Source organism: Leptonychotes weddellii, chromosome 5, assembly GCF_054177405.1.
Source record: "Leptonychotes weddellii isolate Sample4059 chromosome 5, ASM5417740v2, whole genome shotgun sequence".
NCBI classification, from domain to species: Eukaryota; Metazoa; Chordata; class Mammalia; order Carnivora; family Phocidae; genus Leptonychotes; species Leptonychotes weddellii.
The window spans coordinates 49,537,473-49,556,096 of NC_138373.1; the positions used below are offsets into that span (position 1 = coordinate 49,537,473).

General features: G+C 43.1%; 1 protein-coding gene across 1 annotated transcript in view; it reads left to right on the forward strand.

The window, feature by feature from the left end:
• PTER (phosphotriesterase related) overlaps nucleotides 1-17,575 on the forward strand; it is a 99,332-nt gene extending 81,757 nt beyond the window's left edge. Inside the window, exon 5 of the mRNA XM_081820672.1 lies at nucleotides 17,253-17,575. Within this exon, the coding sequence (XP_081676798.1) occupies nucleotides 17,253-17,379 (127 nt within the window). The 3' untranslated portion in view covers nucleotides 17,380-17,575. The remainder of the gene's footprint in view (nucleotides 1-17,252) is intronic.
• The last annotated feature ends 1,049 nt before the right edge of the window (nucleotides 17,576-18,624 follow it).

An 18,624-nucleotide genomic window follows, 5' to 3' on the forward strand; every position in this document is an offset into this window, starting at 1 on the left:
GCGGGTGATGATCCTCAAGAAAAAGTGAACATACAAGAGAGGGCTGCTTTGAGTTAGCCAGAAGAGCAATCACTCTGAAGGACACCTAAGTCATAAGCACATACAGTAGGGAATTTTCAACGAAAAACTCCATGGAAGATAGTGAGTTGGAAAGTTAGCTTGGCAAGTCTATTGTCAGAAAATTATTGAATAGCCAGAAGGAGAGATGGTAATCAGCACTTTACCTAAGGCTTGGTTACAACGTATGGCTTCAAGTTGGTCTCAAATTCTTGCCATATCAATCAAGACAAGGATGGAATCTCTAGGATGGATATGATATTTTATACTTGCTTTCCATGGGTGGAATGTTCAGTCCCTAAGACCCTATTTGATGTAGAACTGAAGGAAAAGTTACCAAGAACGAAGTCTAAGGGGGTCAGCCAGTCTTCCCAAGGGACGGTCATGATACCTCAGCCATACAAGGAAGATGGGTGAATTCAAGAAACTAAACACAGCTGCCATTAGACCACAGGGAATTTCAGGCAGAAAATACATCATAGGAACACAGCTATGCAGCACACAGCCCGACCAGGCAGGCAGCGGCAAAAACTGGCGTAGTCTTATTGTTTTGTTTCTTTCGTTTTGTTTTAAAATTCTAAAGCATCATGAATCCTGAGAGGACTTACAGAGAACAGCCGACAGAGCCAGATCTTGCCAAGAGCAGCCGATCTTCTAGAATATCCCACAATCTGGCTCTGAGAGAAAGTGGGCTCGAGTTGATATGAATATCAAGGGAAGGTGCATTGGCCCCACTCCTACATGAGTGTGACCCCAGAGCAACTCACCTTTAATATGAACAATCTGTCCTGTGAATAAATACTGCATTCCTTGGGTATTTGTATGTGAATAGACATAACAGCTTTTCCCTAATTCAGGCAACCTCTTGGGAAAAGTCTTAAACCGTATAAAAATAGGTACAATTTGAAACCATAATCCTAAAAATAAATTGCCGAGGTAGTTTAGATCTGTAATAAGCTGGAGGGGAAAAAAATGAGGGAGTTGTATGTTGAATATAAGTAGTTGTATATTTCAGTGTTTCCAACTGAAAGTAGTTGTAACCATTCATAATTTATTTTTTTAAAGATTTATTTATTTACTTGAGAGATAGAGACAGCGAGTGAGCATGTGTGGGGAGGGGCAGAGGGAAAGGGAGAGAATGACAAGCAGACTCCCCCCATGAGCGTGGAGCTCCAATGTGGAGGCTCAATCTCAGGACCCCAAGATCATGACCTGAGCCAAAATCCAGAGTCGGTTGCTTAACTGGCTGAGCCTCCCAGGCGCCCTGTACCAATTCATAACTTTATTAATTACTTTATCTTTGGCTCTGGAAAGTGGAAAAAGCCAGTAAAAGCTGGTGCTACGTAGTACGTAGATGAGGGTTTGGTGTGTTTTTCTTTTGCCCGGAGAGTCCAAGATACAAGGAGCAATCTTCCCACTCATCAATATCTGCAAAGGTTCTCTGGCTTCACTCAGGCTTCTAAGACTCATCAGCACATGGAAATATTCCGAACGTGAGCTGCTCCACAGATGCTTATCATTCTGGGTCTTTTAGCCTTTTACTGTCTGCTGCTGTCTTGTTTGGACTATTCCAGCAGGCTAGCAACTTCACAGGGGCAGGAGCAGAGGCAAAATGGTTCATTTTATTACCAATGGCTGCTTTTGTAAAAGAAAGTTCAAAACTGTTTGCTAAATTGAGGATTCCCTGAGCATGTCTATTATGCGGTAGCTGCCATCATGCATTTATAGATGTATGTGTATATATCTGCAATCACATACAGATGATCTCTTTACATTTACTCTTCAGGGTTTGTTTTTGCGGGTGGGCAGAAGGTCTCAGGAGTTGGATATTGAGAGCCAGAAGTGGACTACCCACGATGGATTCTCTTAGTGAAAGCCCCATAACATGATTCCAGCACCCCAGTACACATGAACATTTGTTCTAGCATTACATAGACCACTGAAAGGCCCTCTTTGCTCATTTCCCCCAGGGCTGAGGGTGGCATGGGCTTTTTTTTTTTTTTTTACAGAAGGCCTTGAATAGAAAAAAGAAAAAAAGGAGCTAATGAAAAGGAATTTTAGGCATGTGGTTCTCAGATATAATCATGCATTAGGTCTAAACTACATAATTAACTTTTCCTTCAGAAATTCAGAACAAGCTCAGAGGGCCCTAATGTAATGTTTTATCCAGTGTTTGACTGTACTAGTTAGAATGAATTCTCTGGATAAGTCACTTCTATTATCTTCTCATTAATGTGTTCAATGTAATTCAATTGAACGGAGTTAAAACCCACAAGAACTGGGCTCCGCTGTCCATTTCCTCCTCCTGAAGCCTCTCCCATCACCAGCCAGCCTCACGCTCGCATCTGCAGTGATCTGCCTTCAGCACCTGCTCAGTGCGTCCCCACTCTGCCCAGAAACAGTAACTTCCTCATCGTTCGCATGGCAGGAAAGTCCAACTACTTAAGCTCGGAGTGCCAGCCTCTTCAGAAATTGCCACAAGGCCTCTTTGCCTTCCCAGCCTTGATTTTCATACCTGGCCCCCTCGTTATCCATTCTCTGGTTATTGGTTCATCACACCGGAAGTGGTCATTAATCTCGCAGGAAGTGGTCTTGTCATTTCCCACTTTGTCCTTGTCTTCTCCTCTACCCTGGCCACCAACTTCCTCCCTCTCCTCTTTCCTCCTCCCGGTATTATCCCTTTTTCAAACTCCCTGCCCCCCAGCTCCAAGGCCACCTCCTCCTTCATCCCTCCCCCTACTGGCTCCCACCCCGCATCCCCTCACTTGCCCCCTGCCTCTCTGGTGCCTCCAGAGCCTTGGCATGTCCTTCTCTCACTGTGCTTCCCTCCTGCTGCTTTGTTGGGGGGTGGGGTAGAACTTGTCCCCTCTCTTGTGACTGAGAGGAATGCCAGGACTTTTCATCTTTAGGCCCTACCCCACCCACAGGCCCTAAAGACATATTGACTGGGGGCTAAATGGGTTGTTTGTCGATTGGAATTGTTAAATTGGGATTTGACAGCATAGCTTTCAAAAGAACTTTGTAAGATTTAAGAAATCTGGATGTAGTGAATAAGACTGTACTGGAAATTAGATATTTCTAAGGACCAGACTTCTGTAAAAGACACAAAACCCTTCCACTGCCAAAAATGTTAGATTAAGAACCAGATTAGTATCAAATCTTGATAAAAGAAGGGAAAAAAGAGCTGAGAAATAACCTGTACAAGAATCAGAGTTAGAAATGGATTAGGGCTGGGGCACCTGGGTGGCACAGTCAGTTAAGGGTCTGACTCTTGATTTCGGCTCAGGTCCTGATCTCAGGGTCCTGAGATCTAGCCTGACATCTAGCTCTGTGCTCAGTGGGGAGTCTGCTTCTCTCTCTCTCTCTCTCTCTCTCTCTCTCGCCCTCTGCTCATTCCCCACCCCCACACCCCCCACAAATAAATAAATCTTTAAAAAAAAAATGCACTGGGGCCTTAGATGTCATACCTAATGTGTGTTCATCTCCCAGAAGGGATACTTGCAGACCTGGTTCTAATAGTTGAAACCAGCGATTAGATTTGTTTACTGTATTTTCAAAATGCCTCATACCATGCTCCCCGTGATGGGGAGCAAAAATTCACCTGTGATTACTGAAAAAGAACATGAATTCCTCAGGGATTCTGGCCCAAAAGGATGGCCATATGAAGCACCCAAACTATAGGTCCCAGTGGATCTCCTCTGGGGTTCTTCCCTTCATTTCTTTAGGATTCATGGGAAGGTTTCTGCCTATCCTCTAACTACCGTCAAGAAATGGGGGTGCCTGGGTGGCTCAGTCGTTAAGTGTCTGCCTTCAGGTCAGGTCACGGTCCCAGGGTCCTGCGATCGAGCCCCGCATCGGGCTCCCTGCTCAGCGGGAAGCCTGCTTCTCCCTCTCCCACTCCCCCTGCTTGTGTTCCCTCTCTTGCTGTGTCTCTCTGTCAAATAAATAAATAAAATCTTTAAAAAAAAATAGAAATGGAGGCCATATATTTCTTCTAAAATACAGAATGATCACTTTAATTCTTTTAAACTTCACCGAGTTCCAAAGAAGTATTTGACATTTCTAACAAGAAAAACACAAAATAGCTCCTGAAAAATCAAAACAAGAGAACTACAGCAAGGTGACAGAAAGAAAGGCTGGGGACTAGGGAGAAAGAATTGCACAGAAGTGTTACATCAAGGACGGTGACTGCTATATAGAAAATAGAATACTTCTGGGTTCCCCAATAGCCAAGGCAAAAAGGGAAACATCGTGGGTTATCTTCATTTTATGATTTATTAAGAGAAGCAAGTCAACATTCAGGAGAATGAGGTTTTTTTTATTATCAAATTCTAAGCGTTTATTGAGAGGTATGAAACTGTATCATGAATAACAGTCAAAGACAGCTTCCCAGAAAATGAAGAAATGTTCCCCAGTGAGAAACAGAAGCAGCCCAAATCTAATTCAGCTTACCAACCCTAGTACATCTTGAAATTCATTCAAAGAAAGCTGACATGCTGAACAAGCAGCAAACGGTACTCCCAGAAAATACACAATTAGCAAGAGCAGAATGAATAGGAGGAAGAGCAGAGGGTGCAGTTTAAACCAGAAGGGGTGACGACTCATTTTCAAATAAAAATCAGAAGTCTAGTAAATGCTATCATCAGAGTGACGAAGCTCGGGGGGAAAACAAATGCAAATAAATTCCACATTTCTGTTTCTTTTTAGTATGTAATTTGAGGAGATCAAATGTGACTAGCTACAGAAAAAAAGAAAAGAGGTTAAACCATTTGGCAGATCTGTTCCCAAGGCATGCCTACAATATTTTGACCCGTGAATTACTACAGATATGAAAGCGTTACTACTTATATTATAAAAACACAACCATGAGCAGATAGGGAGTTAACTAAATCACACCTAAGTGTTCAATTTTGAAAACAAAATGATTGCATATACTGTCTGATAACAATATTCATAAACACCAGGAACTAGTCATATAAAAGACTGCCAACCCTATGCACCCCTGTGAACTGCAAGCGTGAACTACTTACCGCAAATACAAAAATCACTTTTCTCCCTTCGTGTTGAATTGGTTACTTATAATTAATAAGAGTATTTATGTCAACCCTAGCAATTCCTTAATGAAGCCTGTACTAAGCCATTGGATATTTACTCACAATCTCTAAAATACAGATGCGTGTATGCAAGGTAACAGCACCTCAGTACTCCCGACACAGATGATGAATTTTCTGAAGATTTTTGAGCATGCAGAATAGTAGGAATTTTAATGGTTTTCAGCTCCTCTTAGATCTACACGCAGATATAGAAATATGTATTGTGAAATGCAAATGAACTTGAAATGGGTTCAGGGGATGGTAATGCCATCCCCATGAGGGGCGAATTCATACCCAGGACCAGAAACCACTCAAAAGGTAACAGTCTCCCATCAGCAAAAGATAAAAGGCACACTGCTCTTACAAAGCGATAAACGGTACATAATACAAAGGGGGGAGATAAATACTCTTTCATGACACAAAAGGGAACGGAGCCAGGGAGATAAAAAATGCAAGAATAAAAAAAAAATGCAAGAATAAATATAGGTGGTTTAAACTAGTAAAGGGGAATCTGAATGAGAGAGGAAAATGACTTGCTGATTTTCTTTCTTTGAGGGTGTTACAGACCGGCTTTCTCTGAACAACTCAAGCTTCAAATATGGCAGCACGTTTTAGTTCAGCATTTACGGTTCATCATGGTCACGGACAGATTTTGAAGCAATGTGAGCCTATCTAAAGAATTGGAATCCCTTTGAAATGACAATTACGCTATTATCAGTGCAATTGTAAATAAACAACAGGGAGGAAAGAGAGGAACATTGAAGAATCACCATACAGGTGTCTGCCATTTCCTCTGACCAACTCCAAATCCATGGACGTCCTTAGGGCTCTGGTGGCATGATAAACCGTGCTCCTTCATATTCATCAGGACTTGATGGATGTGCGCTACGAACGGATAGCTGGGAGTAGAGCAACTCCAAATTAAAATCTTCACTGTTTTGTTGGCCTGGAGATTCATTTTTTGCTGTCATCCACTCAATATACTCCTCCCTTTGTTTTCTGATTATTAATTTTGGAATCATTAGTGATTTAATTTTTTATCCACAACTGCAATTATTTTGATGATTCATTTGTGTAATATTTTTTCATTGAAAGTAAGAGACAGTTCAATCTCAACTGAGTTCTCTGAAATGAAGTGGCCTCTTTATGGTAGACAGCGTATTTTAAAGGGACTTGAAGTCTTTGTGTGGAATTTAACTGCAATCATAGAGCTCAGTGTCACAGGATGATTGAGGCATATGTACGCTGACTTAAATAAAATGTACAAGATTCAAGTTGGAAAACTCTTTTTGGGTAAACTATTCATGAAAGTGGAAAATTACAGGATTTTCCTAACAGAAGTGTGGGCTTCGGCAAGATGTCATTATAGTTGATCTTGGCAATCAGAACTGGTTAAAGTAAATGAGGTGGTTGCTTGGGAAGGGAGGGCCATAGGTTTGAGGGTTTCTTGTGTATTTTGTATAATTTGTCAGAGTGATGAAGCAGCAAAAGAATAAAAATATTTATTAAGGTTGGGAAAGGATGGGGCAAAGAATTCAGTGAAACTAGCCTCCTGATCAGTTCCCAGATTATTCAGCTTTGTATAGAACAGGTTCCTATTGGGGGATGAGATATATTTTTAACAAAACATACCTTATTCCCTTTTATTTCTCCCATAGCATCTATATCAACACCTGTGCACAAACAAGCCCTCAGTAAATATTTGTCAAAATAGGTAAAGGAACCCAACATGCTTGCTGCTTTCATCCTACAAAAAGTAAAGATCGAAGCATACCCAAGGCTTACTGTGCAGTGGAAGGTTCTGGATCAACCACTAAAGAGATACTTCATTTATCCGTAACAGTGCCCTGATCGAGGTGGTGGCTTCACTCACAGTGACTCCTTATCCTTTGGTACCATCGAGAAGACATCAGGGTGGACGTCATGTGGCCATTTTGTCCTTTAGCGCCCTGTTGCCGTATCTTTCTCAGTTTCATCTGGCCGAGTAGACTCTTGTCTCAAAATGGGCCACTCAGCTTCTCTTTCCTGATTTTTGAGATACAGCATAGAAAAACGTAGAAATTGATAGCTCCGTAGAGGAAAGGCCCACAAAAGCCTACTGTCCAAGTCCTTGGAGCTGCCCTTGGTTCTTTCAACTGTCCTTCTGGTCCTGTGGGATATTTGGTATTTCCCAGTAAGACCCACCACCACCTTCCTATCCCATTTTTTAAACCTTATTCTACCAATAGTGGGTTTATGTTGCTTACACTGGAGAGAACCTTAATAAATACAACAGGTTGGGCTTTAAGGAAAGGTTAAGCTTTCTTCTATACCAGTGCTGTCCAGTACAACATTCTGTGATAAAAGAGATGTTCTATCTACGTGCTGTCTAATAGGGTGGTCACTAGTTACATGTGGCTACTGAGCACTTGAAATGTGGCTAGTGCTGGAGAAACTGAATTTTTAACTGTATTTAATTTTAATTGAGTTAAGTTTAAATAACCACAGGTGACTAGTGGCTAGGTATTGGATGAGGCAGCATGATGAGGATGATGGAACCCTTTTCCTCTGTTTATGGATAGAACCGGAGAAACTGGACTTAAAGTGAAGTAAGGAGGCTAAGCATTGGCTGTAAGCAAAACATGAGAAAAAGATGATGAAGGAAGGTTTCTGGAACTCTAAGGCATGCTCAGAAGTGGCCATCAGAACAGAATGATGGATAAGGCTGCTGTAGCAAAGTACCACAGATTGGGGCGCTTAAACAACAGAAATTTTTTGCCTCACTGTTCTGGAGGCTGGAAGTCCAAGATGAGCGTGTTGGCAAGATGGTTTCTTCTGAGGCCTCTCTTTTTGGCTTATAGATAGATGGCTGTCTTCTTGCTGTATCCTCACATGGTCTTCCCTCATGCACCTGTCTGTTTCCTAATCTCTTTCTCATAAGGACACCAGTCATATTGCTTTAGGGTCCATCCCAATGACCTCATTTTACCTTAATTACCTCTTTAAATACCCTGTCTCCAAATACCACCATATTCTGAGGTAGTTGGGAGTTAGACTTTAAAGTACAAATTTTGGGAGGACACAGTCCTACCCGTACCTAATGGTCTTGGTGTGGACATGGCTGAGAGACAAAGGCGTGATGAAAATCCCAACGGCTCGCCTGGCCAGGAGCTAGCCATCCCTTGAGCCTGGAGACCTGCTCAGCATTTCCAATCCAAGTTTGACAGCATTTTCTGCCTTTTAATTGCAGCAGCAGATGAACTATGGATATGGGCATAACTCTACTCCAGGTAACCATTTCCAGGGAGTTTAATGAGTATGACTTATTTCATGTAACTCACAGATTTGAATGCTGATTTTGACTCAGTGGATTCTTCCTTTAAAATGATCCCCTGGCCTCCAGCCGGTCCCACTTCTCATTCATTCTACTTACTGAGTTTAGATTCTTCTTCCCAAGAGACCATGTTCATTGTTCCTACTGTTTCCTGGAATCTTCAAAGGACTCTCAGCCTAGTTGTTTCAAGATAAATCCCAAATTCCTAACCTCAAGCTAAGTGTAATTTATCACCTCACTACACCCTGCGGATGACTCTGATTTCTAGTACTCCTAAAAAAGCTCCCCTGAGTCCCCCAGATTTCCTCACTTCACGCTGACATATCTCATACACACTCCATGCCCAACCCCTTGCTCTGTTACCCCACCTGGAATGTCTTCAAAGGCCTTAATATTCATTAAAATAAAACTTGTATTCAAATTTTACATCTTTGTTAATGTCTTCCCTGTCTAAAGCAGTGTTCTATCCATCAAAACTCTCTAACCCTGCTTTGATTTTCCTGATGGTGCTATTAGGCGCCTAGGTGTGTCTCCTCACCCCAAGTCCATATGCTGAAGTCCTAACCAGGGCTCAGTCTCAGGACCTCAGAACATGACTGTATTTGGAGATAGGATCTTTATAGATGTGATTCAGTTGAAATGAGGTCACTCAGGTGGGCCCTAGCCAAATGTGACTGGTGTCCTTATAAGAGATTAAGACAGAGTAAAGACCAAGTGAAGACACAGAGAGAAGTCAGCCATCTGCAAGGCCAGGAGAGAAGCCTGGGATCGATCCTACCCTCACGGCTCTCAGAAGAAACCAGCCTCGCCAACACCTTGAACTCAGATTTCCAGCCTCTAGAAGTGTCAGACAATTAACTTGTTTTCAAAGCCACTTGGACTGTGGTACTTCATAATGACAGCCCTAGCAGACCCACACAGGTGTATACACCATCACCTTTTGTTGTTGTTGTTGTTGTCGTCGATTTCTCCCCACTAGAAAGTCAAGTTCATAAGGGCAGAAACTTAATTTTGTTCACTGCTATATCTCCATATCTAGAGCAGCGCCTGATGTATAGTAGGTGTTTAATGCATGGAGTTTGGAATACCAGGCCATGTGCTTGGCTCCACCCATCTCTGCCTAACTCTGTGGTTTAGCAAAGAAAGCCCGTTTAACTGCGATAAAACACTGCCTCCCCCAACCCAGCCTTTATTGGTAATAAAGGCAGCACTTGTGTCTCTTCTGGCTTTATATTATTTCTCAGTGGGTTTAGAATTTGGACAAGGAGGGGGCAGCTAGTTACTAGTACCCTCACTCCCTAATGACCCGCAGTATCTCGTAAATGGCAGGTACCCAGTAAATATTTCATCCCAAAATGTCCTATTTGCATGTTGCCCGACAATTTCCATATGTGCATATTTCGCTTCCCGGCTTCTAGAGGGCAGGAGTTGTCTTCAATGGCAGCAAGTCTGCGCTTTTGTAGGGGTGGCTCCATAAATCGTTAATGGATGGATGATGATCCTGCACACAGTGTGGGGCTCTGCGGAACATCAGTGCAGCTCCCAGCAACTCCCCTTCGCTCTTTCTCTCACTTCCCCAGCTTTCATTTCACTTCCACTATGTACAGAACACAGAGGTGAAAGTCAGTGTGTCCTGTGAGTCTCCCTCCTCCGCCGCTTGGCCACAGATGGACACGGTGCCACTAACACGACTTCTCCCAGGAACATGGATTGAGACTGAGACTCAAAGACAGACTCCGCTGGCTGCAACACTTATATTTTGTATACTTAGGTGACGGAAGGAGGGTGACTGGTGCTCTTGTGGCCCAGAGAAGGAAAGGCAGTTCACACAGAAAGTGAAGGAGTTTGTAGTCCCGGAGAAAAAAGCCACGACAGGGAGCCCTGAGGGCTTTCCAGGAGCTTCCTAAAGCCAGCTTCCATTTCCACCCTTCATTTCCATGGCACCTCTGTGTCCCCTGTCATCAATGCCCCCTTGTTTGCTTCAGCTGGTTTGAGTTTGTTTCTGTTGTTTGCAAAACAAAACACACAAAGAAAATGAAACAAATAAAAAAAACCCCAAACCATGAACTCATTCACGCCTGTGACCGTTTTTGGAAAGAAAGAGGGGTCTTTCCCTTCAGGAAAAGAGGCATAAAAATCCCTGGCCATATTTCTACCTTTCAAATCTCCCACTGAAGCCCATTTACTTTGGGGTAAGTGAGGAGCTGTCACTGGATAACATACCTCGTTGGACCGCATTTCTTTGCAATTCTTTCCAAATAGAAGAAAGTACACCTGTGCTCCAAAATCTACCAGGAACACTCAGTGTTTTTAAATCTCTCTTCTTCTAAATTGCCTCATCAATTCTCGCTGCTTTCAGGATCACCTTTCTCAACTATCCCAGCTGAGATTAACTCAGGTGGTTACCCTAACAGTTCCAAGATGTGAAATCTTAAATGCTAAACAAAGATCTTTGTGGGAAGAAGGGCGATCTTTCTTTTTTCTTTGTTTCCCCCTTGTGTTTACAGCTATGCTGTTCAAGAGAAAAAGGTGAGGGAGGAGGGGATCCTTGCATATGAAATGAAATCCAGATCTGGCCGAAAGGACCCAATTGTTGGAATCATCTTCAAGGATCACACTCATCTTCATTTGTATCTTATTGATAACCAGTTAGGAGGCTGCTGCAATTGATCAGGTCAGAGGGCAGCTTCGGCCAGGTGGCCTCAGAGGAAATGGGAATAAGTGCTCGGGGAGGACTCAGTGAGAACAAGACCCCGGGAGCAGAAAAGGAACAAACAGATCACAGACACAGAAATAAAACCTAACAAACAAGGATAAAATAAATGCAGGGGGATGGGATAGTGCTCTGTGGGCTCCTGTAGGTGAAGCAGTCAGGAAGGACTTCCCTGAGGAGGTAACCTGTAAACTGAGAGCCGGAAAACCAGGGAAGGAAAAAAGAATCCAGGCTGAGGAAACACTAAGCAAAAGCCCCTCCAATGTGAACCAGATTGACATGCTCTAGAACCATAAGGAAGGTCACTGTGGCTGGAACAGAGTGAAGCCAGGGGCAGGGGAGGTCAGAGATGCAGAAAGGGGGCAGCTCCTCATAGTATCTGGTAATGTGCAGCCATTTGAGGGGTCTTTTATTTTAATGTTTATATAGGATTTGTCCTTAAAAAAAAAAAATCAGTAGCCTTTTTTTTTTTTTTCTAGAGCGGTTTTCGGTTTACCGAAACATAGAGCACAAAGCACAGAGTTCCTCCGTAGCCCCCACCCCCACCACATACAGTTTCTCCTATAATTAACATCTTTGCATTAGTGTGGTGCATTTGCTACCAACTATTAACTAAAGTCCACAGTTTACTTTAGGGTTCACTCTTTCATTCAAGGGGCCTCAACGTAGGCAGGGGAATGGAATGGACACGGTCTGATTTACAATTCTGGAAGACTCAGCTTCACAAAGCTGTTGTTTTGGTTGAATTTTTTCTTTCCCCCAAATTCCTATGTTGAAATTCTAGCCCCTAGTGCCTCAGAAGGTGACTGTATTGGAGACAGTCTTTAAAGGGGCAGTTAAGGTAAAATGAGGTCATCAGGGTGGGTGCTAATGCAATGTAACTACCGTAGTATCCTTATAAGAAGAGGAGATTAGGATACGGACACACACAGAGGGGAGACCATGTGAGGACACAGGGAGGAGACAGCCGTCTGCAAGCCAAGGAGAGAGGCCTCAGAAGAAACAATCCTGCCCATACCGTGAGCTTGGACTTCCAGCCTCTAGAACGGTGACACGATAAATTTCTGTTGTTGAAGCCCCCTAAACCTGTGGCACTTTGTTAGGGCAGCCCACGCAAAGGAATATGGCTGTGAAGATATGCTTTATGAAAACCTGCTTGATTTCATTCAACCAAGTATTTTCCAACACTTAATACCAGAGCACCCCCTTTCTACTACTGACTACTGACCCTCCACAGACTAGCATTTTGTAGGTTGCACTTTGGGACACCCTGAACTAGAATAGAAGCGTTGTGAGGGCAGGGACTTTGTTCTCCTCACTGCGATGATATCCCCAGCACCTGCAATAGTGTCTGGAGTTCAGTACATACTTGTTTGAATAAATGACCTCAGCACATGAGTTTATGCTGTTCCATGTATATTTATCTCCTGTCCCAGTTCTACTCCAGGTTCTCTTTACAAATCTTGGTACCACCTTGCCCTCAGCTTAAAGGTGAGATTTACTTCATAGCTGTCCTTCACTTTCTATGAACAATTCATAGGGAATGGGGGGCCACACCATCCCAACCCAGGGCCTGTATTAATGCCTGTATCTTCCACAGGATTGAAAGATGTCACACACTCCCTGATGTTTCCTTTTCGTCTGAACTTTGTAATTTTTCTATTTATATTTTCTCCCATGTTAAAAAATAAAAAAAAGAAAAAACCAAGTGAAAGGGACAGCCATAAGTGAACAGATAGGAATTTTTCCTCACCATTTGAACCAGGGAAGTCTCTAGGGACACCTGGTTTTCTCCAGGTGGTATGACCAGGTAACTATATTCTCTAGAGATCTGTTTAATTGCTGAATGCTGGTACAGCAGAAATACTCTTTTCCTAGAAATCAAGTCTAGTTAGTACCAAGTGAAAATGAAAAGTGGTCATCTTTGTCCTATGGAAGTTTATGAGTACATCTGTGAAATATTTAAGAGTAACAACAACATCTATTCTGGGAATTAAATTAGGCTATTTATAGTAGTCTATGGTAGTAGAAACTACAGCAGTATCTATGGTACTAGGGTAATTTTGAAAGGAACAGGGCTCACTTCAGTAACTGAGGTAAAAGGGTGTGGATCATAAAAACACACAAACCGTGGGAAAGCAAGAGGTCTTCAAAGACTGGCTTGAATTTCCAGGATCTATGTTCTCTTGTAAACATCCATTCTTGTTTTCCTGATTTTCTCTGTAAGTGGGCTCTGTGCTCCTCTAAATCCTAAATGACCATTCCATTATGTGCTCTCAGATTCTGGGGGGACTTAGTCTTCTTTGGTTAGTTGACAACTACAGTGATTTTAATGGGCAGAGTCCCTCATAGGAGGCCACCTCAGGTCATTAAATGGACTCATGGCCAGGCTGCCCACAACCATCTCATAGGGCTCTGAAGGTTATGCCCAGGGACTGTGGGGCTGCCCATGGGCCATGTGCACACTGCCGGTCCAGAGTCCCCTCTTTCAGAAAGAACACTTGGAGTATCTGTGACCATGACAGGCTTGTCCACAATGGCTTAATTTTACATCCTGTTCACTTGAATCCCGGTTGCCACCGAGGCTCTACTTTAAGGCTCACAGTCTGCAATGGTTTATAAGGGCTGGACAGAAGCTTAAGATCACAATGATCATCTCTTTACTGGTTGTTTTCATATCTATTAACTTTATTTAATTTACTTTGCGAATTGTAATTCATTTGCCCACAGCTAGTATACGCAAAACCCAATCTTGTTTAAAAACCTCAAATATATCTTCACTTGGATGTGACATCTTGAGGGTAATTTTTCAATATATCTCTTAAGTGGTAAATAGAAGCCTGATAGCCAATATAAAATGTGACAGTAAATACACGGTTCAAACACTGCCAGGTAAATAATGTTTTAAGAAGCTGACAATGAAAACTGACGTGTCTGTTTCCCTTGCCACCTAAGTCAGGGCAAGATGTTGGCTCACGTGACGTGAGGAAAAGGCAGTTTCCAGCAACAGTGAGCTATAACCCTCTGCCCCGCCATAGCTCTTTCAACTGAAGGACACACTGTCATTACACCTCAGATAAATGCCCTCGTCCCAGTCCCTTGGCTTCATCTGAAGGTAGGTGAGGGAGGAAAGATCATCTCCTGAACAACAAGTTCTGAAGGTTCCCAAGATCATCTCAAAGAACCTAATTTATTTTCCAGCAACCTCTCATAAACCCGAGGGCTACACGGATCTCAGTAAAAATGAAAGTTACTGTACAAGCCAAAGCATTGGGATAAAAAAAAAAATTATAAAAACATTTAGTCATTAAAAAACATTAGATAGTACTTTATAGATATATAAATATCTCATAGAAAATCTTCTTGGTTATTGGAAAGGAAAGAAGTGCCAAACCTGAAAATGGCAGCTTCCACCAAATGCGTGAACAGGGAGAAAAGCTGGTTTGTTTCTCACAGTCTTTGTGAATCCTGTTTTCACTGGGAAAAGGCTGTCCTGTTTCTCCTTTCACTACACACTTAGCAGCTCTGCAGCCAGATTTCTTTCAGAGGAATGAGGGGAGATTGGTGAGAAGCGAAGTATGGGTTTTCCAGACATTTGGTTGGCACCATGCTTTTTACAATGGGTGATACCACTTTGGATTTCCCCAGAACCCTAAATCATCTATTTAAAAAGAAAGGATGATAAAGACAGCAATCAAGTGGGTTTATTTTTCCCCCCAAAAGGATACCAATAACAAATAGTTGTTTTACATTTTACCTTGATCTTTGATAATTGAACTTCGATCTTAAATGTCCGTTTTAATTTTCTAAAAAACAGCTCATATAAACTAGGAGTCATGTTTTTGCCTCTCCCTTTCTTTCCTGTTCAGCCTGGATCCCTTTGGCACGCATTTTTGTATTTCCCTTGGCTCGCGTGGCAACATACGCTCGCTACCGTGTCTCCTCCATACTTCTGGTTGTCAGAAGCCACGTTGGTAGACAGCATCTTCGAAGATGAGCATGCTGTTAAGGGAAAGGGTTGCTGAAGGCAAAAAAGGAAGCTCCCTCTGCCGGTTGTGGGCTGCCGCTGCAGAAATAAGTGTCTGAATATCCATTACGACGCCGGCTCCTTCATCTGGCCCCGCCCTGAGAACCTTTCTCACACCTGAGGTGAAGAGCATTGGTGAATCAGGGAGCTCGGAGAGCCCGACAGACAAATGCTGGTATGGGGGCCCTCTGAGGATTCTCTCTGAGGTCTTACATGGAAAACCCGGGATCGTGGATGGAGTTAAAGTATCAGTTTTATAACTCTGCAAGGGACAGACCGCAGACCTACCCTGAAATAGCTTTTTTGGAAAAGTAACACATGGTAAGTTGCATTAATTGTGATAATCGCTTCTTACGCCTTGATAGAAACTGGCAAAGACCTTCAAAGGTCTTCTAGTCATGGCAAATTAGCACAGCTCCCCTTCTCAGCGACAGAGCCCGAGGGCGATGGCTTCGGTTTCTGCTCAGAGCCTGCGGGACTGAGCCAGGAAGCATTGGCTCAGAAAAGAGATGGGCAGGGGAGGCCCTGGATACATGGACAAGCTAGGGAATGATCTCGTCCCATTTGGGGCCAGGTGGTTGGTATTTCTTGTAAGCCCATATTTGGTTAATTTAATAGTCACGGCACATGAGGATTTGAAGAAGTTTCTCCCTTAGCATCTACTGAAGGAGAGGGTTATGCTGGTGTTAGTTTCCTTCCCTTCAAACTCAGAGGATGAGGGGAAGGTGGGGGAGGGCCAGATTTCCGACAGCGCATCTGTATTTTTCTTCTGCTATTGAACTAACCATATAACTCAAGGAGAATTTCTATTATTTAGCAAAAGCTTTCTTTTTTTCTATTATTTCCATGAAGACCTTCTGTCCTCCCTTTATTGCCCCTGTGTAAGTAAGCAGAGTCAAACTTCTTCTTTGTGCATGGAATTAGTCGACGACTTTGGGTATTTTCCATTATTTTAATCTCTCAGGAGCATCTGTGTCTTTTTTCTTCATTCACTCCTTACATATGCGAGAACCCTTTATGGAGAATGCCCTGGATATCAGGTCCTCCACCAGTGTGGGCCACTTTAATGGCCCATGGGATACAAAGGTTACTTACAGCTGAGATCTTGTGTTCCACATGTTATTTGAAGCATTTCTTAATATCTTGCTTAATCCTCACTGCAACCCTATGAGGCTGTTATCATCATCCCTGTTTTGCCCGCGAGAAACTGGAGGCCCAGCCCGATGAGGTGATTTTCTCAAAGTCACACAGCTCATAAATGGGAGAGGTAACACTTGAAACCAGGCCACCCACCTGCAGAACCTGGGTTGTTCCTGGTCTATACTTTGAACGACTAAGATTATGATGATGTGAGCAGGCAAACTGGTAAGTAAGCAAAACAATTTTCGTGCAGGATGTCAAGAGCCCTTCTTGACATATGCAAATTTTTTAGGGCAGGGATCAGCAAACCTCCTGTCATGGGTTAGGTAATGAATATGCAGGCTTGGCCTGTCCTACCGTCCCTGTTGCAACAATTCAAGTCCATTGTCAGGCAAGAAAGCAGCTGTAGACAATATGTAAACAAATGACGTGGCTGTGTTCCAATAAAACTTTATAAAAACAGTGACGGGCTGGATTTGACCCACAAGACTATAGTCTGCCAACCTCTGTGCTCTGTGTTAGGGGATTACAAGGATCAAGTACCAATGCTGCCCACAGGGAAGAGGTAGACATTTGAGTCAAGCCTTGGCTGTCAGGCAACAAAGGGGGAGAAAGGTGTGCCCAGCAGACAGAAATGTGTCTGAGAACTGGGAGCATCTGCTGGAAAGCGGATATTTGGGAAAGATGTGAAATTGTGAGTGACAAGAGGTGTATAAGACTATGGCGGAGAACATGTTTGGGAAGGAGGATCTGAGCCTCTGTTAGAAATAGTTTATGGTCAAATAACAGCTTAGTTGTGGTTTATTTTATACCTTTTTGTAGGTTTTGTTTGTTTGTTTGTTTTGCTGTGTGAACAACATGTTTCTCTTCCCCCTGATACAAGTTGGATATTTTCTTTTTAATTTGTAGCACGGAAAATGTCTTCATGTGCAATTTTGTCAGCAAAAGAGGAAGAAGAAAAATCATAGAGGGTCCACCATCTACACGAAGGTACATATGGTCCAAGACACATGGTATCCCAGAGATGCTGGACTGACATATTCTAGGAGATATTCACAAAGAAGATGAGGACAAATTTTTGTCTTTTGTGAAACCCTATGGGTATAATTTTGCCATTAGTCAAGATGGATGTTTCAGTGTTGAGACATGAGAAATCTTTGAAACACCAATGGCATAACAAGAATGCTGCAGGGAAACAAAGTTGATTCCATCCGTTTTCTTGGGCTGTAAGTCAGCTAAAGTTGCTTATGACAGCTTGCTGATGAAACATGATTTATAATGTTCACAGACACTTGTCCAAGTTATTAAGTTTATTAGAATTACCGCATAGGTCTGAAAGCTGTTGAGTATGGTGTTGGATTCTAGTCTCTAAAATCAAATGATCTTCCTGGGAGTCTATCTGGGACAGATCCTCCCAGCAGCTGTGTCTCTCTGTGGGAGAAAAAAGTGGGGGCTGGAAGATAGATCAGTTTCCCTTGAAACGTGGGTATGTTTGCTCTATGCAATCGGGGGATTCCCTTGATTTAAGATTCCCCATCTGGAAAAAATAACTTAAAGTTTCAACTGAAGCCCTGAGTTAATGAGATGATATTCCTAAATCGGGTGCCAGGCCAAGATGTAAGTTTTCCCAAAAGAGAAAACTGAAAAGTATTACATGATTTTTTAAGACCCTACCCACATCTAAGGAATAAAAGGGTATAAAAGAGAGCTATTTGGGTGCCTGAAGCCTCACTTCACCACACCCACCCAGGGGAGCAAGGTGGAGGGGCTATGCCCTGTACTTCAAGTCTAGTGGGGCTTCATCAGGACACATCCCCCTCCCCCCTGGCCGCCCTGACTAGAATGACATGGTGGGGCCCAGTGGACTGGTATCTGGCTCCTACTCCTAAAGATTGGGAAGCAGGCTGTCTGGCTGAAGGAAGGTGGCTGAGCTGGGAAGCACCCTGCCTGTGAGTCTGTCAGAGAGAAAGATCCACCAGTGTCTCTTATAGGCTGGAAATAGGTTGTGTGGGAGAGAGGTGACGGGGGATAGTCTTAATCCATTGTAAGATGGCCACATAGCAGATGAAGGGATGTGAATGGAAAGAGGGCTGAGGTGAATCCAAATTCACAGAGGGTGAGGAAAGAGCCTCAGAGACCTGCAGGAAGAGAGATTCGTTCTCCCTCAAGGGACTATGGGTGGGACAGCCCTGAAGATGTCTTCAAAGAACCCAGAGAAGCATCCACAAGAAAGTGTTCAACATCTGCCAGGCCCGAAAGCATGAAGTCAGCTTTGATAGCT